At 45.8% G+C, this 27,090-nt stretch overlaps 1 protein-coding gene across 1 annotated transcript; it reads right to left on the reverse strand.

Annotated features, from left to right (window-relative positions):
- Positions 1-363: 363 nt before the first annotated feature.
- Positions 364-26,558, reverse strand: Asrgl1 (asparaginase and isoaspartyl peptidase 1). Its single transcript, XM_047518321.1, has 7 exons — positions 26,416-26,558; positions 25,604-25,804; positions 14,305-14,447; positions 12,686-12,846; positions 4,211-4,329; positions 2,056-2,166; positions 364-1,625 (listed from the first exon to the last, which is right to left on the reverse strand). Exons 2-7 carry the CDS (start codon positions 25,791-25,793, stop codon positions 1,414-1,416), a joined length of 936 nt encoding a protein of 311 aa, XP_047374277.1. The 5' UTR covers positions 25,794-25,804; positions 26,416-26,558; the 3' UTR covers positions 364-1,413.
- Positions 26,559-27,090: the final 532 nt, after the last annotated feature.

A 27,090-nucleotide genomic window follows, 5' to 3' on the forward strand; every position in this document is an offset into this window, starting at 1 on the left:
AGCGCAGTTTGCCTCTTTCTCTCCAATTCAGAGCAGCTGATGGAGCCCAGGGAGGGTCTTGGATCGGAAGTTAGAACTTGGAGTCTGTGTGGGGTGGATACTGCCAAGCTGCAGGAAGACTGAACCTGCTGCTACTTTCAAAAGGTGGTTTGGTTTTTTTTCCCCTAATCCATTCAGAAAAAGTTTGACTCTTCTGAAAAATTCCCGATTACGCTCCACGAGGCAGGATGTGTTATTGCACCTGCGAGCCGTCCTCATTTCAAAGGGTCCCATGTCTAGTCTGCTGCCTGAACTGAGAGACGGAAGGGAGAACATGCATCCCTCTGGTCTTGGTCAACAGTGACTCCTAACCACACTGTTAATTCTTTCAAAATACATTTTATTAGTGGCACATGGAATTTAAAGTTAAGCAATGACTTTCCAGAGAGAAGGTAAGCCCTGACAGACTAAAAGACTGAGCAGATATGGCACAGCGGAAAGACCGTTTCCAGTGCAACGAGAGAGCGACAGTTCTCTTCACCAAGGAAATGACTATCACGCTGAACACACTGAAGGACACACAGAACATGGAGTGTCCCAAAGCCCTAGAGATCTGTGTCCTCAGTAAATCATGGTGTCATCTCTCCATTGATTGGCCATTCCCTGCCGTTGAAGAGGCCGGGACCCCTGTGTGGGACAGGGGTCTGTGGCAGCTAGGGGCTAGCTTGTGGGAGAACAGTAGGTGAACTAAGAAAACCCTTAAGACTCTAAGGCTGCCCGCCCCTCGTCTCCAGCGTGGGGAGCTACGGGTGAACAGAGGGTCCTTTGCAAGCGTTTGCTGGAGACTTGTCTATGTTAGTAAGCTTGAGAACCGAGTTTTCTTAGAAAATTCCGTTCTCCCTCTCTGAGACGAACGTCTCCCTTCAAGGATTTTCGTGCTTTTGCCAAGTGTTCTCGTCACACAGAAGGAACTCGGCACCATCCTGGGTTCCCCTGGACTGCACACTAGCTCCTCTGCTGCAGCTGCTCCTGCTCCTCGGGCACCTTCACCGGGCCCTTCCTGTCCCCACCCTGGACCAGGTTCCTGCAAGCTTTGGGTCTCCCAATCGCAAAAGGCTCCCTGCCCTGAGGCCGTTCTGTTGGGCCCAGGGTGCCCCTTCTTTCTAGCCTTACACAGTGGAGACTGCTCGGGAAAGGGTCGCTAGAGACTGTCATCTTCACTGTCTTACTTGGATCTTAATATGGGCATTTCTCTCATCGCTTTGGAACCAGACCCTCAACCAAACCTTCTGATACTTATTGATCAAGGCAACAAAACGAGGGACAGATTGCATGATTTTTCCATTTCTGAATCTAATTGATTAGGCGGCATCTCCACAGCAGGCGGATGAATCTTACCCGCAAGCTCACACCTAGGACACAATCTTCAGGGGCTTAGGGCAAGGACAAGTCTGTGATGGTGGCTTCACCCAGGTCAATGCCAGCATGCAGCTTGCCGTCCTTGGCCGCTGCCCAGGGCATGGAGGTAGAGGTCCACTTTGCTACCCAGTCTCCTGTTTTGCTTATCAAGATGAGGCCACCTAAACCTCTGACCTTTGACTTCATATAACCCAACGACAGGTCAGCAGCCTCTTCCACGCTCTTTCCTGAAAACAAAGAGAAACAACACAGGTTCCTGAAAGGAATCAGATGGGGACATCCTTTGCTGCATGAGAAACAAGAGGGAGTTAACCAAGATTCTGGTGAATGATTTCTACCTGCAAGCCTAAAAGGAGGATCCTCGCCCTCTTGCTGAGACAGAGCTCTAGCATCAGCTAAGCAGAGTTGCCCTCCCTACCCCACCCAGCTGGATGCCTCTGCAGCCCCGTCTACTGAGATGCAGAGATAATAGTATTCTAAGTGCTCTCCACTCTAGATCCAACCAGAAGGTGGGGTGGAGTCAAAATAGCGTGAACCACCTGAAAGCAGCACCTGCAGCCTGTAAGGGAGGGCTCCACATACTGCTCCACCTATTGGTCACACAGCTTCTGCGTACTCATCTTCACACGTTAGGAACTTGTTCTTTCCTCCACGTACCTTGTTCTATGTGGAAGAGCGTGAGTCTGGCGAGATTCACCTTCAGGATGCTTTCCCCATGCCCCGTGGTGGAAATGGCTCCAATGTTATTGTCAGCGTAACCTCCAGATCCTGCTCAAAAGACAGACTGGTTCTAGCTGAGTAGCAACGGTCAAGAAGCACAAATACACATTACCCAGGCTCATGCTGCATAATGCCAAATCCCAGAGTGCTAAAGGGTGGGCAAAGGCCGGGTTCCTAGCCAGGAGCCACTGAAGCAATGGTGGACCAGGAAGCACTGTATAAATACACTGGAATCCTGGAGATGGAGCCTTGGGGAGGCAGGGTGACTTTTCACAGAGCAGCTACACCAGGCCAGTGTCTCCTTTGCTCCAAAGCACTTTCCTGCCGAGTGAAGCCACCCCTCTCCCTGTCTCCTTCCCACAGCCCACATGCTGTGAATGAAGGACACTCTGACTACACTGTATGGCTCACCAGGAAAGCCTCCACTTTCAAATAGTTTTGGGAAAACTGATACCCAGAAACCTTACGACCATGGGTGTCCTCCTGTGATTTGGACAGGGGGTCGATTAGTAGAAGGCAGCTTAACAGAGGTCTGGAGCTAAAGCTACTTTGATAAGATTTCTCCTCTACTGTGGTCTGGAATTAAGTGACTTTCTGGTCTCCTCTCCATCCCTGAACCTGTTCACACACAGCCACTGGCCTGAGAGTCCTGCAGTATTGGCAGAGTTAGCCTTTATTCTCCCTGGTTCATCAGAAGCTTATTTATTGATGCTGCGTGTGGGGAAAGGGCTCTGGAATGGAGCTGTTGTGTGGAATGTCACAGGTGCCCAGGGTTTTCAGAGGCAGGTAACTCCTGATGCTGGAGGGAGCTGAAACAGGGTAGGGACTGCAAACTCTTGCAAAAGGAGGTGGCTTTTCCTTATAAACTTTTGCTGGATGAACTGGACAGACCCCAGGATGATGCCAAGAGTGGTCCTGGCATGGGAAGAGGCACCTCCCCTTCTCAAGATGACAACCACACCCCCCGTGTGAATGCTGCAGTGTGCCTGGTGTCCATCCAGAGTCCTCCGGGGCCAGCTGGAGCCCCCCAAGGGAATGCGCATCCGAAAGGCCAGGTTGAGCACACTTGGGGCTCAGAACCAAGACAAGGACTTTGGGTGACCCCTTCTCTCTCTCAAGACCTCACCATCGTGACACAACAAGTTTGAATTAAGTTTCTGGGATCTGATCTGGGGTGGCTCTGGAGCCTGAGCTGAACCCAGCTGCAGGCAAACTGCACAACTGACCAGACGTACTTGGCAGGGTTTTTTGCTAAGGAGAAAAGAGGGTGGCTTATTTCATATCTCTGGGGTAAGTGAAGTTATTCCTTTTAAAGAAGCTTCCAGTGTCTCTTCCAAATTCATGACAATACAAAAGATATCAAGAGTTGTCAGGAGTGCAAATTACTACTGAAGACTAAAGCAACAGATTAAAAAAGGGACGGCAGGGGGAGTTTTCCACTAAAAGTATAAGCTGTCGAAACAATTTAGCTGTTCCTGAAACTTCAATCAGAACTCCCACAAGAGAACTCTGAAAGTCTGCACGGGATGAAACATGTACAACCACCCGACCCTGCCACTCACACATGCGGGGAAATGAGATGATGTGCGTTAGTGTTAATGTAAAGAACACTTCAATATTTCTGTAGAAATCTGTCACATTTGTGCCACCTAATTTGAATCTCTGCAAACTGAAGTTCTCAGCTTCCTTACATCATTAATGTAAGCCCAGGCCTGGGAAGAGGCTCTGCGTACTTAATCCTCTGTAAGCAAGTCTGCAGATTATGAACCGGGGCTAAAGAGAAGACAGGGAGCCTACAGGTAGCCTGGGGCATTTTAAGCATTTCATGCCTTGCCCATCCCTGTTTCCTTCCCCAAACCGTCCCCAAAATGTAATCCAGGAAACAAAGAGCCCACTAGATGAAAACACCTTCTTCAAAGCAGTGCACCGAACAAGCCTTCCAGCCCCAGATTGAAATGAAATAAGAAAAGGAAGGAGGAAATGAAATAAGAAAAGGAGGAAATGAAATAAGAAAAGGAGAGAACAGAGAATGAAGGGAATCTGGCGTTAGGGAGGGACAGGGGCAGAGGCAGGAGCTGTCTCTCAGACCTACCTACGCATGGTGAGTCCCCAACTCGGCCAACCATCTTATTAACGATTCCCCCCGTAGAGGTGGCATAAGCCAAGTTCCCTTGGCAGTCCAAGGCCACGGCACCCACAGTTCCCTCGTTTCTGCCAAAAATAAAGAGAAAAGAGTGACAGTTTGAAGATGAGCAACACTCCCACAAAGAACAGTGTGGCTTACAGCCACTTGAATTCCCACATTACATAGTTAAGAGCGTGGGACGCCTTCCATTCCTTAGCGTCTTACCCGACCTGACAGTCAAGGGCAGATTTCCAACGTTCTAGGTCTACCCTCTAAGAGTACATCCAACCCGACACCACCATTTTCTAGATGTGTGACTTAAGTTTTAGTCTCTGTGTCCCACTGTCCCCCTGAACGAAATGGGGAAAAATATAACAGACCGCATCTCAAACTTTTGCATGCATGATATTTCCCTGGATCCCTGCCTGCCCCCCAGAGATTCAGAAGCTGCCACCAAGAACAGAAACGGAAGACTTGAGTTAGCAGCTTCGGGGTGTGGCAACCGCCCAGGCACTCTGAGTACCTGTGTCATGGGGTTGTCGTGAGGATCGCCTAAGCTGATTTCCCCTGGCACCCTGTTATGAATTTTTAAGTGAACTGGGGAAGACGTTGTACGCTAACACCCAGGCACACCCCGGATTCCACGGTGGACTCTCCTGGAATACTGTTGGAGGTGCTGAGTCAGCAGCAAACTAAATGGGCAAAGTCCCTTCCACGGAAGGGTGGTAGTGACAGAGTCACGAAGGTTTCAGGTGGCAGTGAAAAACAAGCAGCAGCAGGTAAGGCGAGTGAGGGTGGCGGTGCAGCTTGAGTGAGGCCCTCCAACGTGGGGGAAGTCACGCTGGCTGCTGAGGGAGAAGGTTCCTGAGCAGAAGCGTGCTTGCCATGGGCCTGGAATTTCAAGGAGGCCACTGTAGTTCAGAGAAAAAAGGCCAAACAGGCAGCAGGAAGGTCAGCAGGGCAGTTGGGCCCGTGTCATGAAGGCACCCTGGGACCCGGGGGGAGGCCACATGTCCCGGTTACTCAGGATAGTCCAACTTGTGCCAGCTGTCCCGGTTCAATGATTAATAATGCCCCTTTTGCTCTTAAAATCAAGTCCCAGTTTGAACAACCCAAGGTTGTATAATTGTCCTTTTTTTGGGCCACTGCAAAGGCTTCTGTTCCTAGCAAGATAGGAGGGTGCTGGGCAGTTTAAGGTAAGAAGCTTCACTATCGAAGTTGAATTTAAAGAATGATCATTCTTATCACCCACCCACCAGGACCATTAAAATGCAAAAGGCACAACACTGAGCACTGACGACCATGTGCAGGAACCCAAGTCCTCATTCAGTAAGGTCGCAAGTGCACACTGGCCAGACCCGCTAAAAACTCACTTGGCAACATCTACCAAGGCTGAACAGGAAGGCACTCCACCATGCTGCAGGTGCACACCGCCAATCTGTCCGTCAGAAATGTGGACCTGTGCTCACCAAGAAAGTGGGCAGAGGTGTTCCCAGCAGCGCTAGCTACTTACAGTGATCCAAACAGAAGACACAAATGCCCACTGATGGAGTACTATACTGCAGTGGGGATGGAGGCAGACCCAGAGCACACACCTCGATTCCACCCAATCCAAGTTACAGACAGGCAACACTCATCCACGGTGCCGGAAGTCACGCGTGGCTACCTGGGGGAGGGGATGGCCGGAAGGGACAGGAGGTGGGGCTTCTGGCAACATCCTGTTTTCTGATCTGGGAGCTGATCATGTGGGTGTGTTTATTCTGTGAAATCCATCAAGGTGCAGACTCGTGATTGGTGTGCTTGTGTATCACGTCATACTCCGACCCCTGGGCAAAGTTCACCTTAAGAGAATTATTAGGGCTGTGGTGTGCCATTGACAGAGAGGGGGGACTAGCAACAGGGAGGAGGTGCGAGGAGGCACTCTGTGTCAGGGCGGTCTTGGCGTAGGGGCCGAGGAGCAGCCTGGAGTTGGGACATTTGAAGGCAGGAGTGTGCAGGAGGGCAGGATGTGAGCAAGAGAAACCCCGAAAGGGTCTATAAGGCTTTCGGCCTCAGTGAGTGAAAAGACACGTATTCAAGTGTAGGAGGTCATTAGACAGGATTATTGTTTGGCTGTTGGTGTGTATGTGGAGAAGCGTGGTAGGTCAGGGGGTCAGGGGGAGGCGGACTCACAGCCCCCCTCTGCCTGGCATTCAAGGCGCCCGGCCCAGGGGGAGGAAAGGGGGGTCCAGCTTCCCTCACCACGGAAACTGCTTGTAGGTGGCCAGTGACCCGAATCTGAGGCACAGAACAACCTAGGGGACTGTGTCTCAGGTGGGAAATGCGTTCTGACTTTTAATTTTGCAAACTATAAAAAAAGGTAGACATATTTGATTATAAAAAAATAAAAGTCTTCTATACGGTAAAAATGCCATAAAGAACGTAAAAGAAGGTAAGTGAAGAGGAGGCGCTTGTGAGCCGGGGGCTGGCTCCTAACGTTTGCCCAGGCAGGGCGGGAGGGAGCACACACCCAGGCGAGGCCCGCGCAGCGCGGAGGTTTAGTACTTGGGATTTATAAATATTCTTGACTGTCTTCCCCTGGTAAATCTATCTTGAAAATATTTTCACATATATTTATGCATGTACCTACACATGAATATGCATATACACGAAAATAATATATATATACATAAAATAAAGGTGTACTGTAGGTTTCGATATAATGAAATGATTATTATAGACAATCAAAATAATGCAGCTATTATGTCACCGTTATCTTTATTGTGTGGTAAGAGTCCCGAGAATCTACTCTTAGCAAACTTCCAGTATATAACATGACTGATGACCATCCGGGTGTGGTGCATTAGGTCTCCAGACTTATCCGTCCTCCTTGACTGCGACTTTGTACCCTGGGATCCACTTCTTCCCATTTTCCTCTCCCTGCCCCTCCCAGTCCCTAGTGATCATTATTCTTTTCTATGTACTTGATTATTTATTTATTAATTTTGGATTCCACATGCAGGTGAGATCACGCTGTGCTTTTCTTTCTGTGTCTGTCTTATTTCATTTAGCATCAGGTCCTGTAGGTCCATCTACGTGGCAGGATCTCCGTTTTAGTATTCCATTATTCATACCCCACCACCCCACCATCTCTTTATCCTTCCATCTGCTGACGATCACTTCCGTATCTTGGCTGCTGCGAGGACCAAGGGAGTGAGCAGTCTTTGGGACGTGCTGATTTCATCTCCCTGGGGCACACGACAGAAGACACGCTGTTGGGTCACGTGGTAGTTCGATTTTACATTTCTTTAGGAATCTCCATACTGTCATCTTACCTTGAAAAATATTGTAAAGCTATGTTTTAACTGAAAGTTCACAGACTACTACTAATGACCTAATTTAATTATTATTATAATTAATATTGTGCACACTCGATCGCTGGATCAGCTGGTGATGGCAGATAAGTAAGACCAAGGCATAGACAATTCACCCATTGTTATGCACTTACTGCATAAAGTCCATTTTTCTTGTCTCTGTTTCAGGGATCGCTCTTCATGTTCTTACACTCAACATTTTCACACATCATGAATTCTACTGACAACACGCCACGTCAGACGACCTTTTTGGAGTCAATGTATTCTTAGTGCATTTTTAATCAATTTTAATCTAGTGATGCTTCACTTCAGATAAAAATGGAATTACTCAATATAGGTCTTAAAGCATACTTAGCTTTTGAAATTAATCCTGATTTTTTACATTACCATGCAAAAACACTGTGGGTTTATATATGATAAATTGTTATCACAGAAGATATTACTTACTTGAATTGGTCATATAGACCACAACCATTTATTCTTATCATTTTCATCATCTCTTAAGTGATGTCTATTTCCATGCACATAAATTCTTCTTTTAAATTTCAATGCTGGTATATTATTATAAAGAAAGTCAGAAATAGAAGTATCTTCTTCAGTTTTGTTCATCTCTGTCTTCAAATGAGACTATACTGATTAAAAATAGTGTCTGCAGAAATTGGTTGGGGATTTTTTGTACATAGGTCTTCCTCAAGTTAGGCAAAGAATATTTGTAATTCTTTTAAAGGAGAACTTAGATCTTCTTTTTTTTTTTAAAGTTTATTAATAGAAAACAATAGTCTAAACCAGGTATAGTTAGGTATGTAACTAAGATGCCTGTGATCCCAGTGACTCAGGAGGCTGAGGCTCACAAGCTCATGGCTAGCCTCAGCAATTTAATGAGACTCTGTCTCTAAATAAAAAATAAAAAGGGCTGGGAAAGTAGCTTAGTGGTAAAGCATCCATGGGTTCGATTTCTAGTAGCAAACGAAAAAAAAAAAAAAAAAAAGCCAATGGTGTATACAAAACCCTGGTAGATAGCTCAAATTTTTAAAAAGTGGACTTTCTGCTGAGGCCCACACCTTACTCTCTGAACACCTTCTGTGATTTTGCTTAGCTCTTGCCATCTAAAGTCAGCAGCATTCAGTATGCATTCCCACCACGTGTTTGTTATGGGGTCAGATATGAGTTTAATCAAGATGCGCCCCCTTTGGGCATATCTGGAAAATGTATCGGATCCCTCTATGCTCCGCAGTGTCACTGCCAATGGCGCGGCTGAGATCACGTATCCCAGAAACAAATCCAAACACAGCTGCACGCGACACAGGACGCTTGGCCAAACTTCTTGCCTGGACACTTTCATTTCCCAACTCTGTTAGTTCTATTATCACCATTATCACAGGCTGGCCTTCGACAGTCTTTTAAATGAATCCCTAAAACAAGGGTTTTCCCCCCTCCATTCTTCATTTAATTGGAAAACCATATTTTAAGAAGCAGATGTAAAGTCAATGAAGCAGATGGACTTAGACTTGTTTTTTCTTTGAGTAGCGTGGGGAGCCTCTAGTACACGTGAGCTGTTCGACCTGTCTTCTGACCATGGTGTGTTCTGGATGAACTGATCGTTTTATTTAACAGATTTTAGTTGGGTTCAGTGGTTGAGTACTTGCCTAGTATGTGCAAGACTCTGGGTTGCAACCTTAGCACTGCTAAAACAAAGCAAAAACAAAATACCCCCCAAACAAAACAACTACAACAAAACAACCACCAAACCACGCCCCAGTTAGCCTGCCTGTAATCCCAGCAACTCAGGAGGATGAGGAAGGAGGATCAGGAGTTGAGGTCAGGCTGGGACACTGAGGCCCTGTCTCAAAAAAGAAAAAAAAAAAAAAAATTTAGTGTCTTCATTGCTCATTAAATTAACCTTCGGAATTGTCCATTCCAGACACTGAGCATGGCTACACTATTTTCTGTCTTCTTATCATGTTGGTCATTTTACCAAATTTTGAAATCATTTTTACTAAGCCAAGAACAATTTCCATTGCATCGGTAACCACGGGTGGTGTCATGACTGAATACTGGACACAGCGGCTTGTCCTTCCGAGGACAGCAGACCTGTGTTTCCAGTGCTGTCTTCCCCTGGTGTCACCTGCTGTCCGCCTGTGTCCAGCCCCTCCCTCCTGATTCCTGGGCTGCTGTGTGTGTGATCTTTGTGGCTGGCGATTCACTCTTCTGTGGGGAATGCTGAGCTTCAGGGATTTCACTTGACCTGTTCAGGTTGTGGATTCAATGAGAACAATTTTCTTACTGATTTCCACTGTTAAGTAATTTAATCTCCATTTAACAAAAAACTCGTAATGTCCTGTTGGTGAACTTCATGTGGAACTTCCTCCTGGAAGGAGATTGTTTGCTTTACTCTTTCCAGTTTTTAAAGTGGCAAGCAGATTCTTCTTTGACGAAACTTTTAACTTCTTTTTTTCTTTTCTTTCCTGTTGTGAGCACCATTTTAGTATTTCTTTTCTATCAGAATCTTGACGCATACTCATTTTCAATAATCTACAAATTAAAAAGTAAAATGAAGTTATATCCAAAGTGTACAAAATTAGAATATATTTTCATAAAAAATGAAGAGCGAATCTAAAGAAATTAAAAAAAAGTAAAAGTAGTTTAAAGACAATTTCCAAAGGTTGGCTTTTTGTAAAATACATAAAATTGTCTATTACTACCACAGTCAAAAAACATGGGTTATGCTGGGCACAATGGCACAGGCCTGTAATCCCAGCAGCTCAGGAGGCTGAAGCAGGAGGATCTCAAGTTCAAAGTCAGCCTCAGCAACAGGGAGGCTCTAAGCAACTCAGTGAGACCCTGTCTCTAAATAAAATACAAAGTAGGGCTGGGGATGTGACTCAGTGGTAAGGTACTCTGAATTTAATCCCTGATATCAAAGAAAAACAAAAAACAAAAAACATGGGTTATAAATAATGAATATATTTTAAGTCTAAATCACTTAAAAGTTGAACATTTTAACATTTTTGAAATTAACTCAATCTTTTAATTATCTATTATTAAAATAGAACCATCCAAAATTCTATATTCAGGGTCCATTTAGTTGGCAACTTATGCAGCTGACTCTCGAGCTGTGCTGTCCACTACAGTAACTGCCAGCCACAGGTGGCTGCCCGTGGCTGCTAGCTACACGTGCCCAGGCTGCATTGAGGTGTATAAAATACACACCAGATTTTAAAGATTTAGTATGAAAAAAGAGTGTAAGATAGTGCATAAATAATTTCTTAGTGATTATCAGATAAAATGATAATATTTGGGATATACTGGGTTAAATAAAACGTATTATTAATTTCATCTGTTTCTTTTTCCTTTTTAAAGTGATTTAAGAGGCTCTCATGTTTGTACTGCTGTCCTAGTCAGACACGCCCACCAGTTTAACTCTGTGGACATGCTACAAATTCAATACCTTCAGAACTTCAAGCCCGAATGTGCAGAGGCAAGAAAGGGGACACCTGGCACTAGAGGGAAACAATACTTTATGTCAAGTTGATTTTATTAATTTGCTTTTTCTCTTACCTAAGTCCTGCTGTTCCCGTCTTCCCACACTCCGGAGTAGTAGCCATCTCTGAGGTCAGCAGCGGCACAGCCCACAAATTCTGGACTCAGGTGGCCTCTGCTTCTGAGATGCAGAGCAAGGGAGGTGGAGCAGCCTCTGCCTGATGGCTGAGTGGAGTCAGTCACAGGAGCAGCTGAGGAGGGTTATGGGTCGTGCGGTGCCAATGCTGAGCGACAAAGGTGTTTGTGCATTCGTGACACGAAGCCCCTCCAAAGTGCCGGGCCCCGGGTAGGAGCCCCTCTTGCTTACACCCCAGAACAGCACTGGCTGCAGGAGAGGCATAGTTCCAGAGTCTTGGAATGCAATGTGGCAACAACTTTGGATATGACCGTGAACCAGGCATCAAGCAACCCGCTTCCTCTACTAGCCCACAGCCACGCACCCTCCCGAGGCTGCCACCAGTTCCCGGCCAGCCTTGCAAATCAGATTCTTAACCAGAATTCTCCAGGAAGTGTTTCCATCCTGCACCTGCCCGGCCTCACCTCTGCAGATCTGGCAAGTCTGATACATGCACGAATATTCTGAAAAAGTTCCCTAGGTGATTCTAAGTCAGATTGCTGGTTAAATATGGCTATTCTAAGGACTAGGCAGAGTCACTGAACTGAGTTCCATTATGACCTCCCAAGCCATCTTCACATTTTATTTTCAAAATTGCTTTAAATAAGAGGGTTTTTACCTGTGATTTTGAAATCTTCCACAAAGAAAACCATAAGTGAGGACACATGATTAATTTGGATTTTTTTTGAGGTGATACTAGGGGTTGAACCCAGAGTGCTCTGCCACTGGGCTATATTCCAAGTTCTTTTTATTTTTTGTTTTGAGACAGGGTCTCATTAAGTTGCTGAGGCTGGCCCCAAACTTGCAAGCATCCTAAATCACTTGGATTACAGGTGTGAGCCACACCACCTAGCTAATTTGGATTTCTAAGAATTCTGCTGATTTCTTTACACTATGAGAGAGTGTTAAGCTCACAACCTGATCAGTTATAACTTGATTAGCCAACATAAGGTAACAAATGGATCAAGAAGCGTCTGGGGCCAGGTGTGGTGGTGCACACCTGAAATCCCAGGCACTCAGGAGGCTGAGGCAGGAGGATCAAAATTGTGAGGCCAGCCTCAGCAGCTTAGACAGGCCCCATGCAACTTAGTGAGACCCTGTCTCATAATAAAAAAAATAAAAAGAACTGGGGATATGGCTCAGAGATTAAGCCCCCCTGCTGGGTTCAATCCGTGGTACCAAAGGCAGTGGGCAGAGGTTGGGGGGGAGGGAGAAGCATCTGAGTAAACGACACTCTAATGCAGTCATTCTCTACTAAATCACACTGGGAAAGGAACTCTGCTAGACTGATTCATAGGAGTAATAATTGAGATTAAATTTGAGAAAAAGCAGCTTTCCTAGTATTTGAATTATTTAAGACATGCATATAACCATATATGGACCAAACGTTCACCCTTCCGTGACTCCCAGGAGTAGGCTGCAGAGGAGACTTACTGTGCAGAGAACGGCTTCTGGGCACCACCACGCCCATGCTTCTCTTTTTCCAGGTTTCTTTTGCTTCTCTCTGTTATCAGTTGTTCCACGGCAATCTTTGGAATCCCCATCTCTGCTGCAAATTTTGCTGCACCTTCACTCGTCAGAAAGCAATGAGGTGTCTGAGCCAGCAAGAGAAGGAAAAAGGTCAATTTTTGGAAAACGTGTAATCATCTTTTTTTTTTCTTCTGTTGCCAGGGGTTGCACTCAGGGGCACTCCACCACTGAGCCACATCCCCAGCCCTATTTCGTATTTTATTTAGAGACAGGGTCTCACTGAGTTGCTTAGGGCCTTGCTGGTGTTGAGGCTGGCTTTGAACTCCTGATCCTCCTGCCTCAGCCTCCAGAGCTGCTGGGATTACAGGCGTTCGCTACTGTGCCCAGTTCTAATCTTCTTACCTGTACCAACTGTGTGGAAATAATTGTTTCTCTTTGGGTACAAAAGGCTCAAAAATGCAAATTTCATTGACTGACTTTCCTGAATGCTGAAAAAAGGATGCGACTTTCATGTGATCTTAAATGTAGAAAACTTAGTTTTTATTTAACATGTGCTCCTAAATAGCTGGTCTGCTCAGTTTGTACGTGAAAAGTGAAAAGGCGCCCACACAAACCACAGACGCGGGACCCACGCAAGAGATTTTATTGGGCAGACGAACAGTGTCTGCCCTGGAGAGAGAGCGAGCATGCCGGGGAGCTTCCTTAAGTAGTTGAACTTCCCGGGCTAAGGACCCTCGGGCCAATCGCTGAGCAGTTAAAATTCACGGCCACGGGTTGAGCCAATGGCTGCCGAGCACAAGCTGAGAGGTGGACCAATGGCTGGCTAGGATGGCAGACTGACAGCTGTGGGTGCTGTCCTGCCCCTTTGCCTTTCCCCGCAGGTGTGTCCTGCACCCAACCGCCCAGGAAGGAGCCCCATGAGGTTGTAGGGTGCACTACGGTCCTAGGCAGCCAGAGGCCCGAGGCAAGAGCCAGACTGCCGGGCAAACCCAGCGCTGACCTGCTGCCTGCCCGGCCAGCCGACACCTGGCCAGGTTCACGTGGGCAGAGCGCTGCGAAGGCAGCTGCGGACCTGCCACCGGCATCCGCCCGCCCGCAGCCCACAGAGCGGCCCACTGAGCACCCCAGTGTGCGCTGAGTGATAGGTGCTGAAAGAAGCCTGAAGAAAACACAGGAAGAGCTGGTTGCTGAGGCGCAGGTCTGTAATCCCAGTGGCTCGGAGGCTGAGGCAGGAGGATCTGGAGTTCAAAGGCAGCTTCAGCAACTCAGCGAGGCCCCTAAGCAACTTAGCAAGACCCTTTCTCTAAATAAAAAAAGAAAAGGGCTGGAGGTGTGGCTTGGTGGTTAACCACCCCTAGGGTTTAATCCTTGGTACCAAAAGAAAAAAAAAATCCAGGAAGATGACAGTCGTCACTGGTCCAGTGATTTGGTCAGGTGACGTCACCCAGCAAAGTTGGAATTGTGGCTGATTTGAGAGCTCAGATGCCTCTGTCCCTGGACATATTTTCAGAACAGTGTACTTCTCCACAGTCAGGCCTCTGTTTACCACCGAGGCACCGCGGGGGACACTCCAAGCATCGTACCTTTTCCATGACAAGCCGCGCAAGCTTAATGGGGTTCGCTACACAGCGCACGGCAGACACTGCTCCCGTGGACAGGTCCTTGCCATTCATGATGCTGGCATCCATTTCCACGTCACCGTTTGTGTTCAAGACAGACCCACAACCTAAAACCAAGTTGAAAAGCAAACATGAAGACTTGGGAGAAGGCGCCTGGCTTTCCTGTGATTCACCCACTTCAGCCCCTCTCTAGTCCCCTGCCAGAGGAAGGGGTTTCTTTTTTTTTGGGTACTGGGTACTGGGGTTTGAACCCTGAGTTCTGTCCCGAGCCCTTTTTACTTTTCATTTTCAGACAGGGACTCACTAAGTGACCCAGGCTGGCCTTGAACTTGCAGTCCTCCTGGGCCAGCGTCCGGAGTAACTGGGATGACAGAGTGTGCCACCATGCTGGGCCACGGTGCTTTTTTTAAATGAAACGGTATTCCTGTCCTCTCCCTGGTCCCTTACTTGCTCTCCAGACACGTGATGCCATCTGCCATGAGGCCCTCACTGGCCCTGGGCAGATGTGGGTACAAAGCTCTTGAATCTCCAGAACTACGAGCTGCACCTCTTTTCCTCCCCTCCCCTTCCTCCCTCCCTTCTGTGGTGCCTGGGTTCAAACCCAGAGCCCTGTGCACACCAGGCACCCCGGCTCTTCCTCAGATCTTTTGTCACAGCAATACCAAACGGACTACGACAGCATCCTGCAGCCTACGGAATAAGAAGCTTGAGGCCTCCCCGACCCGGCCCTGGCCTCCTGGTCCAGCCCCAGCTCCGCTCTGAACGTTGGTCACTGAAGCACGGCTTCTAGGCCCGACCACAGCTGCCATGGCCCTGTGCCCGTGCACGAGCTGTTCATGCGCTCCCTTTCTCCAACTTCTGCTGCCTGCAGAGTCCTGCAGATCCGTGCCTTAACCCCGTGGCTCCTCTATCTCCTCGTTTGTGAGACGAGGGGAGAACACCCACCGAGCAATCCTCCAGGCCTCCCTCCGTGAGGTAGAAATGCACTGGAAGCACACGGAACAGCCTCCTGGGAGAGCAGGGGCACTGGCTGCTTCGATCATATGCAAACTGAACAGGTGAGGAAACCAGAAAAGCCACTTTCCCAGGGTTGAGGGTCCATTAGATGCAGGGCAAGGCATCAGATCCAGGTCCACTTCCTTCCGCCAAGGCAGCTCCCATCTTTCCACCACCCCTGAAGCAATTATTTTAGGGCTACGGCAGAGTATTAAACTATCAAATTTTGCGAGACTGACAATCTAAGCAAGATTAATTTCTTAAAATTAGTTATAGTATTACAAAAGCGGCACAGCTGTCCTTTGGGTATAGGATGAGATGCTCTGCTATTGACAATATGCCTACCAATCTAGAACAGAGTGCATGCTCAACATTTTATTTTTTCTTTAAAGAGAAACTAACTTTTTTTTTCAGTGCTGGGGATTGAACCCAGGGAGAGAAACTAACTTTAAAACAACAACAACAACAACAACAACAACAAAAACCCAACTTTTAATTAGTTAATTAAGAACTATTCTTTTTTTTTTTTTTTTTTTTTTTTTAAAGTACTGAGGATTCAGCCCAGGCATGCTCTACTTCTGAGCTACATCCCCAGTCCTTTTTAGTTTTTAATTTTAAGACAGGCTCTTGCTTCCCAGGCTGGCCTCAAACTTGGGATCCTCCTGCCTCAGCCTCCTGAGCTGCCGGGATTATAGATGTGTGCCAACATGCCTGGCTGTACTATTTGTTATTAACAAGGAAGCAAGCGGGGCTGGGGCTGTGGCTCAGTGGTAGAGCGCTTGCCTAGCATGTGTGAGGCACTGGGTTCGATTCTCAGCACTGCATATAAATAAAATAAAGGTCCATTGACAACTAAAAAATATAAAAAAATTTTTAAAAAGGAAGCAAGCACAAGAGAATTATCTTTATATAAAATGTACGAGCCATATTATTAGAAGATACTGTGGGAAGGAATCCTACTAAGTGTACCTTAGGTCATGGTAAGTTTCATGGGTAAAAATGAAATAAAAAGGTTAGTTTCCACCCAGTCTGAGGTGTCACTAGTGATTGCTTAGCTAGTGGGATGTAACAAGAATAACTCTCAAAAAGTCTTGAATTCAGTTGAGAAGACAAGAAATATGGACTTGTAAAAGTGAGAGCACCATTAAAGTTAAGTTATGTGGACTTCTAGCCAAGACTGAGTCACAGGAAAAGCTGAGCTCACTGCCAGACAGGTGGATGAAACATGTGAAATGGTGAGTGTCCAGACCACTGTCCAGAACGCAGCGTTCACAGGAGGACTATCCCGAGGGGGAACAACAAGGAGCAGCACCCTACGAGTGTCTCAGCTTTTTGCCCGGGACATTTTCAGGATGCAGAATGGAGAAGGAAAACCCAGACAAAACCCAGTGACTTTCTTGAGTTCAGGAGACAGGAAAACAAAGAAGTCAGGGTGACTGGAATTGGGGGGACAGGGTACTTGAGAATCGACAGCGGGTGGGTGTGGGGCGGGGGAGAGGACATGAGGATGGATGAACGGGCGAAGGCTCACTGTGCAGAGGGGTCTGAGTTTTCAGCTGAGTACTAATCGTGCACATGGGATGTACCGATCAGTTTTCCATTACTATAACCAAATATCCAAGGCTGGGGAACTTGCCGAGAAAAGAATCTTACTTAGTGCACAGTTCTGGAGGTTCAAGGACTTGGTACCAACTTCTGCTCAACAATGTTGAAGACCTTACAGTAAATGGCATCACAATGTGGGGGCATGTGTAGGAGTGGGAGGTCACATAGATAGGAGGCCAGAGTGCTCCAGGGGAATAACTGGGGTCCCAAGAGAATTAGATTAATTGCTCCCAAGGACATGTCCCCAATGACCTCAATACCTCCCACTAGGCCCTCTTAGAAGAAGGAACAACCATCTCTTAACATTGCTGCTCTCAGGATCAAGTTCCCAACACACAAAGTCTTGGGGAGCAAATTGCATGAGTTGGGGAAAAATGTACCTTCATACAAGTTGTGTGGAAAAGCCTTACAACATGGGGGACACTGAGTATAGGGCTCAAAAGTGTCCAGCATCAGCGGCAGGGCAAATTCAGGCTAGAAGAAAAGTTGTTCTGGTTCCATCTAAGGAAGTGTAGAGGTTAGCTGCAAGATAATCAAACTGTTTTCAGGGAACTTAACTCCTTCTCAGAACAAAGCAGTTAACAAAGAATAGTTAAGGGATTATAAAAATTTTATCTGACAAGGTAAAATTCAGAATGTCTGGTATCCAATGGGAAATTACCACACAAAAAATAAGAAAATATGGCATATAATGAGGAGGAAAAAATTGATCAGTGGTAAAAGACTAAAAAATGACAAGGATAATAGTATACATGTGTATAGAATGTGAAATAAAATATGAATAGGACCCAAATAGAATTAACACTAGATTAGATGCTGCAGCAGAAAAGATTAATAATCTTTAACATATAGGGGTAAACAGTCTCTAAAATGAACAACAGAAAAAAATCCAGGGGGCTGGGGATATAGCTCAGTTGGTAGAGTGCTTGCCTTGCAAGCACAAGGCCCTGGGTTCAATCCCCAGCACCGCAAAAAAAAAAAAAAAGAAAAGAAAAAAAGAAAAAAATCCAGAATTATTAAACTCAGGGACAATGTCAAGCAACCTAATTTGTACAACTGAAGTCCTCAAAAGAGAGGTGAAATAAAGATAAAAAAAATTAAGAATAGGTAAAATATTCTTTGAATTTGATGAAAATAATAAACTCACAGATCTAGTAAGTTCAAGAAACTTCAAGTAAAAAAACAAAAACGAACACAAACAACCCTCCCACCACCAAAACATAAAGAAAATTATGTCCAGACACATCATCATCAAACAGATTACTGCTAATAAGAAAGAGAAAATCTTAAAAGCAGTCAGAGGAAGAGGACACATTAAGTCGGGGGAGGGTGAGAAGAAGAAAAGAACAACAGCAGACTTTTTGTCAGAAACAATGCAGACCTGGGGACAGTGGAATAATACCTTTATAGCACAGAAAGACCCAAAATCCTGTCAAGCTGTAATTCTATAACCAGTAAAAGTATCTTTCAAAAAATGAAAACTAAGGCTTTTTTCATACATAAAAAGTTGAAAGACTTCTTCTATTTCAGATGTGCCAGATAAGAGATATTAAAGAAAGTCCTCAGGCAGAGGAAAATATTAGCAGATAATAAAGAGCATTCACACAAAGAAATAAATAGTACTATTAATAGTAAATTTTTTTATGGTCTCTTGTTAGTGGGTGTGGTGGTTCATGCTTGTAATTCCAGTCACTTGGGAGGTTGAAGAAGAAAGATCCCAAGTTTGAGGCCAGCATCAGCAATTTAGCAAGATCCTGTCTCAAAATAAAAGGAATGTAGCTCAGTGGCAAAGTGTCCCTTTGTTCAATCCCTACTAACAAAATAAAACAAAGCAAAAACAAAACAAACAAACAAAACCACTCAGAACTGTTTAAAACAAAACCAGTGCAATTTATAACATTCACGGGAATAAAATATATGTCAACAATAGCACAACAGCTGGAGAGGCAAAACAGAAGTTCCCTGGGTTAAGGTCCTTACACTTCACATGATGTGACATAATACTGCTTGGAGGGAAGTTATGACAAATTAGAGATGTGTGTATACTATAAATCCTAAAATAACCAACTAAAAAAATCTAGCTGTGAGGCCAACAAAGAAAATGGAATCATACACAGTGTTCGATTATTGCAAAGAAGGTATAAAAAGAAAAAAAATAATAAACAAAGGAAAAAGAGGATACCAAGAACAAACAGGACATACAGAAAACAAATGTCAAGATGATACCAGCCATATCAATACTCATATTAAATATAAATGGTCTAACCACCCCAACTAAAAAGCAGAGATTATCAGACTGTATAAAAAGATATGCTATCTGTAGAAATCTACTTGAAATATAAAGACACAAATAGGTTAAAAGAATGGAAATTTGAAGACTATCTTACCCAATAAGACACAAGCTAAAAAAAAAAAGAAGGAAAAATGCTACTTAGAAGCATTAGAAATGAAAGAGGGGACATCTCCACAGACCCTAACCAGGCACCGCAGCACACACTGGTAATCCCAATTACTTGGAAGACTGAGGCAAGTGAATTGCAAGTTCAAGGTCAGCCTGGGAAACTTAATAGACTCTGCCTCAAAATAAAAAATAAAAAGGACTGGGAATGTAACTCAGTAGTAGAGTGACCCTGGGTTCAATGAGAAGACACACTGCAAAAACAGTAGCCCCATAAATTCAGCAACGTATATGAAATGGAACTCTCCTTGAAAAGCACCACTGACAAAGCTCAAAGAAGAAGCAGACAATCTGAAGAGCCCATGCTTATTAAAAACCTTGCTACTTTAGTTAGAAACTTTCCCACCAAACCAAACAAAATAACAAAAACTCCAAGCTCAGATGGTTTCACTCGCAAATTCTACCCAACATTTACCAAGAAATAATTATCAATTTCACACAAACTCTTCAAGGAAGAGGAGGGTACAATTTCCAGTTCTTCATATGAAACCAGCATTAACCTTATACCCACATCTGACCAATACTATAAAACAGAACTACAGACCTGTAGGCTCAGAACCAAAGATGCAAAATCCTCAAGAAAATACTAAAAAAACAAATGCAGCAATATAAAGAAAAAGATAATACATTATGACGAAGTGGTATTAATCTTAGGTATGCAAGCCTGGTTCAACATTAAAAAAATCAATCAATATTCACTGTATCAAACAGACAAAAGCAAAAACACATCTTGATAGAGAAAACTCATTTGACAAAATCTGACATGATGAAAAAAATCTTAGCGAACTAGTAAGGGAATTGCTTCAACCTAGATTGACAAAAGATTTGAAGATACTCCAACAAATAAGAAATGTGGCTGGGGAAAACCACATGAAAAGATGTTTGATATCATCTGCTATTTTGGGGAAGGCAAATTAACACTCCAATGAGATTCCACCATGCCCCTATGAAGATGGCTGATCTTAAAAAAATACTGATAATACCCAGAGCCGGTGAAGATCCTGAGCCACTGGGACTTTCATATTTTGCTGGTGGGGATGGAACGTGGCAGTCACACTAGAAAAGTGTGGTGGTTTCTAATGACGTCTTATACACACTTGCCAGGTGAGCCAGCGGTTCACACAAAATACCTGTGCAAACACAAAACCTGTGTATGAATGTTTATGGTGATTTTATTTATAAGAGTCCCAGGTGGAACAAGTGGAACAAGTGGAACAAGTGGAACAAGTGGAACAAGTGGAACAAGTGGAACAAGTCCTTCAGCTGGTAAATGGCTAAACAAGCAGGGGATGCCTGCCCACGGGAACACAGCTCCACCACAGGAGGATCCACTGGGACACCCGTGTCTACGGTGCAGTCTAATGGGTGAGGTGAGAATTCAGAGTTAAAGGCCAGAGACTGCGTGGACCCATGTGTGACATTCTGGAAAAGGCCAAACTTATGGGACAGAAAGCAGAGGAGCTGTTGCCTGGAGCTGGAGACGGATGGAGGTGTGGACCCAAAGGATGTGGGGAGTGATGGAGCCGCTGTATTTCTTGACTGTGGCAGTGGTTACACCTCCCTATGTATTGATCACAGTAATGGAGCTACTCACTGAAAAGGGAATTTTACTGTAATGTAATTTCTACAAAAAAACCCAGACATTAAAATTGTATTAATCCTAGGCTAGTGGATCCTAAAGCTAGTTGCATCTTAGAATCACATGGGAGACTTCAAAACAAAGGAACAACAAACAACAGAAAAGCAACAAACAATTCCTAGACCCGACAACAGACTTTTGCCATTTAGAGGTAAAGGAGTTAAAAATTCTGTAACGAATTATAGATAGCTATCAGGAATGTAGAATGAATAAATAAAAACAATCCTGTTATCTCAAGGACTCTTTGACAACTTAAAAAACTGAATTACAGAGAGAATAAATAACAATCTAAAGTGCTGTGTAAACATTACTCTATTGAAGTGAATGCAAAGGGTCATTATTTGGCTGCTAATCTAAGTAAGACTTTCAATGATATTTCTAAGATGGGTGTGGTGGTGTCTTTAGTCCCAACCACTCAGGAGGCTGAGGCAGGAAGATTGCTTGAACTCAGGATTTTGAGGCCATCTGGGTAACATAGTGAGAGTCCAGCTTGAAAAAAAAAATTCTGGCACTCAAATCTCAAAGTTCAATTTTCATACCATTAGTATTTAACAAACTACTTCAAGTACTGAAAAAAGTGTTAAACATAAAGTAAAATCCATATGAAAACAGGAATAGAAATGTAGGTGTTTTCACTAACACTCAGATAAGTTGTCATGAATGCTAATTTTCATCACAGAACTCAATAACTACTGGAAGTCAGCCTTTTGTATGAAGTTCCCAAATAGATATTCTAGGGGATTATGGCAGAGGCTGCTGCGAATCTGTTTGCTTTTACAAGCAAATAGAAAAACAGCCAAGGTAGACAGCATGCTGTTACAAGCCCTGCCTGTTCCCCTGAATCTTTGATTTCTTTCTTTTACGTTCTACTCATCTCCCTGAAAGTATTGAATAGCAGCCATCTGGACATTAGAGGAAGACACCCAGAAGGCAGGCCGTGGGGGCAGATAGCCAAGAAATGAGAACTGGCTGCTCAGTTCCCTAATCTGTACTTCCCCGTGCAGGTGGGTGAGGGCTCCTGTTGGCTAATATGGTGGGAGACCAGAATCTGTTTCAAATGAAGGTCCTTGCAAATGAGTGGGGCTTTGTCAGCCAGGGGGTCCTGACTGCTAAGAGGCATTTTGTTTACAGGTCTCCTACGGACACAGCTGGCTGCTTCCCATGCCAGCATCGTTGGTCCCCAGCTGGTAAATTCTGGTTTAACAAACAGTCATAAAAGTGCACTGTCATGTCCCATTCTGTGGTCAGGTGGACTTACAAAAGTTTTTTAAGTGTTGGAGAGTGATCAGCAGAGTCAAGGAGATATCGCAAACACTCAGTACACATTTGATGACATATGTTGGGTGGGTGGTTTAATTCCAAGAAGTATTTTAATCCTGAGATCTTAGGTTTCTCTTTTAGAATAAAGAGGAAGCAAATGTCTTGCAGCAAGTTAGTCAATTTTTTGTTCCTCAGCTGAGAAATGAGCATAATAATTATGCCTAGTTCATTAGACTACAGTCCAGATTAAATGAGCTAATCATGCAAATTTCTTAGACCATGGCTTGGTATATAGTTGATTATACATTAGCTATGATGATGATTATTCTAAAAAATGAGTGGATTGAGTCAAAGAAGCCAAACAAAAGAATCACACTCTGTATGATTGCATTTATATGCAATTTTAGGAAATGCAAGCTCATCTATAGGGACAGAAGCAGAACTGGATTGCAGCTGGGGATGAGGTGGGGAATAACTGCAAAGAGGTGTGAAGGGATTTTAGGGTTCCTGAACGCTCAACACTTCATTTCTGACATCAGATGTGTGGGATTCTTTCCCTGGCACATCAATCCACCTGCAATGGAGGTCCTATAATTCACTTCTGATGTCATCTACCTGGAGCTAGAGTCATATTCCACAGGTTAGGGCTCAGTTCCACAAGACTGCCCCCCACTTCAGAAGCCAATTACAAGTAGGTTACCCAACACTTCTACCTCACTTGGCTACAAATCAAAGGTTTTGATGGGTTTCTGCAACCCCCTTCTTTTTTTATTTTGGTGTTGGGGGGTTCTGGGGATTGAACTCAGGGGCACTTGACCACTAAGTGACATCTGCATCCCTATTTTGTATTTTATTTAGAGACAGTGTCTCGTTGAATTGCTTAGTGCCTCGCTTTTGCTGAGGCTGGCTTTGAACTTGCAACCCTTCTGCCTCTGTCTCCCAAGCTGCTGGGATTAGAGGCGTGTGCCACTGTGCCTGGCAACCCCGTGAGTTTCATTAATGCCCTAGATCAGCTCATAAGACGCAGGGGAATACTTTTGTTTACTGGTTTAGAATATGGGTAAAGGATAGGATAAAAAATATAAATAAACAGTTAGATGAAAAAAATGTAACAAGGATTTAGTGGTTGCTTTTGCTAAAAGCACTGACTCTTCACTTGAGCCTGCAGATGCCCACTGAGTAAATAAAAACAAATAAAGCTGGGCATCTCTGCCTTTATTACCCTAAACTTTGTATAAAATTCCTGCTCAACTCTGCACATAGGCATGCTAGCCATTTACGGAGTACATGCCTGAAAACTGGTAATAGAAAGTTGATTAGCTCTGAATTCGCCTCGCCCCTCATTCCCCTTCAAGACAGGTGGCATCAAGATAAAAGTAACTGAAATATTTTCAAGATTCAAATGCCAGCTTTTTACAACATTTTATCCCAGACCCCTTGCAGTGGTGCCTAGACGTCTCCAGTCGTTGCCCTAAATCTGTAGTCACCCTGGATTCCAGGAACAGGGGAGCCTCACGGATATATTACCCTGTGATGGGAAAAGTGGCTGCCCCACTAAGCAGGAGCAGTCCTCTCCTGGGAACAGGACTGTCCCCTCACAGGGTAACTTCTTTGGAGCCACGCTGAAGAACCAGAACTGAGATAACCATCAGACAGCAGTTTGATGAAGAAGCTTAATCATGCACACCCGTTGCCCCCTCCTCTAAATCTTTATTTAAACCTGAAGTTCATGTCAGTACCCCCCACAAAAAAAAAAAAAAAAAAAACCAGGGTTGAAGACACTGGTCCCTTGTCCTCCAGGTACAACTATACTGATAAAATTTCTTTCCTTCCTTTGCCCCTGCCCATCTCTTATACTGGCATCTTGGGATGGGTGGCAAAACCTATTGGGACCCCTGGAGCAGGGCTTTTGTTCTAAAATCCCAGTAACAAAAATACATAGGGTAAAGTGTGGAAAGGCTCCTGGGCACAGGGGCTTCTGTCTCTGTGGAGTTGGGGTTTACTATCCTCCTGGTACATGGGTGTGTTCACTAACTAGAAAACTTCCCCAACCCTACAGATCAAGGATTTCTATGGAAAGATTCATCATGTAGTCATGATGGATTATAACTATCTCTGTTTTCTCTCTTTTTCTAGGAGGATGGGGGGTGGAGGGCTGCAAATTTTGACCTAATTATGGCTTGGTTTGTATAGTGCAGACTCCATTCAGAAGCCCACCAAGAGTCATCTCATTAGGACAAAAGCTGTTCCTACTACCCAGGAAATTCCAAGGGATAGGTACTTTGTGATAGTAGCTGGGGTCAAAGACCAAATATTCAAATAAAAGATTCTCCTAGTGCCTGGTAGGGTGGCACAGGCCTGTAATCTCAGTGGTTTGGGAGGCAGGAGAGTTCCAAGTTCAAAGCCAGCCTCAGCAACATAGTGAGGCCCTAAGTAACTTAGTAAGACTCTGTCTCAAAATAAAAATATAAATGGGCTGAGGATGGGGCTCAGTGGTTAAATGCCCCTGGGTTCAATCCCTGGTACAAAAAAAAAAAAAAAAAAAAAAAAAAAAAACAAAACCAACCAACCAATCAACCAACAAACAAAACAACCACAAACAAAAAATCACTCAACACTCTTATTGTGCTCAGGATTTACAAGCTCCTTTCAGGAGCTCTGTTCCTGAAAGGGTTGGAGGGACCAAATATACATTTCTTATTCTGTCTTAATAGCACAATAGCACAGAGGGGGATAGAAATGCTTTAAATCTTGGTTGTGGCAGTGGTCACAGAAGTGTATTCCTTTTTTTCAAAACTTGAAAAGGTACAGTTTATGGTATGTAAAGTTGTCCTCCTTTAAGCCCCCCCAAAAGATGTAATAAAAGGCCTTTTGGTATGTGAATTCTAGGAAACAGGTTAAATAATGGGTGAATTCATGGATTAAAAAATTCCAACCCCTCCCAAAACAATCTGATCAACAGGTACAAGGAAAAATTAAATGCTCCTTTTCCCCCTCGCCATATGATTTCACCACAAAGTCAATTAGTGCTGGGCACCGCTGAGCCTGCCTGTAATCCCTGTGACTGGAGAGGCTGAGGCAGGAGGAGTGCAAGTTCGAGGACAGCCTCAGTCAGCAACTTTGCCAGACCCTGTCTCAAAATAAAAATAAATAAATAAATAAAAAGAGCTGGGGATGTAGTTCAGTGGTAAAGCGCCCCTGAGTTCAATCCGCAGTACCAAAGACAACATCTTAGACATCTTTTTTTTGAGGGGGTAGGAGCTTGATCGGACTGGGCCCGATTCACCCACCGTGGCGCAATTTACCTGCGTTGAACTCGGGGTCGTTTTCCAGGATGGTCACTGCCCCTTCCACAGCGTCCACTGCGCTCCCTCCCTCCTGGAGGATGCGGTAGCCCAGGGTGGCGGCTTTGGCGACGCCCTGGCGCACTCGCTCTTGCCGGTCCTTGGAGATGCTACTGGCTCCGCCGCCGTGGACCACGACGATGGGATTCATGTCGACCGAGCCTAGGCATCAGGGAGGGGCAAGCGTCATTCCCGACCCGTCCAAGAAAAGCGCAGGGACGTGACCTCGGCAGGGGACGGCGGCGAGGCGACGTCCACTTCCCACTCCGGGACGCAGGCTGGCGACTTCGGGCAGCTTCCAGAGACCCGTGGCGGGGGGCGGGGCGGGTTGGAACTTTGCACCCAAAGCCCAGGGCGACCCTGACTTCCAGAATCTCCGCTCGCCCTGGCCCGGGCCTGGGTACCTGTCCGCGGGTGTGCGGGGTGCCGGGACCCCGGGCCCGCGCCCCCTCCACCGGGCGGCAAGGGGACCTCACTTTCCCCGGACAGCCCCGGTCCGGATCTCAGGTCTGGTCGCCGGTCGGGAAGAGCGCCCAGGGCCGGCTCGCGTCCCCTCCGCTGGCTTCACGTCGGCCCTCGGTTCCCCCGGGCGCGTCTTGCCCCTTCCCACTCCCACCGAGGGATCAGGGCAGTCCTGGGCTGGACGTCCCGAGCGTCCTCCCGCCTTGGACCCCCAGCATCGAGGCAGTGAGCGTCCCACCTTCAGGAAAGGTCATTTCTGTGCGTGTCGTTCACCAGCCCTGCACCTCGAGCCGCTGCGGGGACCGACTTACCCAGGGCACCGCGGGAGGCGGGCGCGGGGGTGTCACGCAGGTGGAGCCGCCGAGGGCAGCGCTCCCAGGCCGGCTCTGCAAACCGCTCGGCCCGCAACCGCTCGGCGGGCAACGGTTCCGCGCCTGCGCACGAGGGCGGGGCGACGCGGCCGGGTTACGGTACCAGCCTCGCCCCGCCCGAGGCGCCGCGTCCAGCACCTTTCCCCGGTCGGCTCCCGGCTGTGTCCGCGCTGGGCGCCTCTCAGAACCCTGGCGTCTCTGGCCTTCTACCCTCTCATTCCCTAGCTGCAGGCGGGGACCCTCCTCTGGATCGGCTGGGGCGGGGTGGCCGGGTTGCGGGCGAGAAGCGCCAAGTCGTGAGCCAAGACTTTGTAATTGCAAATCGAAAAGCAACGCTCTGAGCACGAAGGCTGGCTGGCTATTCTTTTAAATTAAAGTCTCGTCCCTTTCATCGTCTTTTTAATCTGTTGCAAAGAACAGAAAGATAAACGGTAAAAACGTCTGTGGTTGGTCTGGTTCCGTGCCTGGCGGGTACCCAGAGCCTGAAAACCCCAGCTTACTTCTCTCCTTACCAGGACGAACCCTAAAGACAGCCTCTAGCTCCACTCGCTGTTAACTAACTTAAAAACCACTCATTTTTGGAGCGCACGCAGCTGGGCGATACATGGTTCGTCT

This window comes from Sciurus carolinensis, chromosome 11 (assembly GCF_902686445.1).
Source record: "Sciurus carolinensis chromosome 11, mSciCar1.2, whole genome shotgun sequence".
In the NCBI taxonomy this organism is placed as follows: Eukaryota; Metazoa; Chordata; class Mammalia; order Rodentia; family Sciuridae; genus Sciurus; species Sciurus carolinensis.

Excerpts from the sequence above, each read along its gene's own strand:
- Asrgl1 (XM_047518321.1), bottom strand. The coding sequence starts at position 25,793 with ATGAATCCCATCGTCGTGGTCCACGGCGGCGGAGCCAGTAGCATCTCC. Across the intron at positions 12,847-14,304 it reads CGCGGCTTGTCATGGAAAAG|ACACCTCATTGCTTTCTGAC; the intron begins GTACGATGCTTG and ends TTGCTGGCTCAG. Across the intron at positions 2,167-4,210 it reads TGGGGACTCACCATGCGTAG|GATCTGGAGGTTACGCTGAC; the intron begins GTAGGTCTGAGA and ends TCTTTTGAGCAG.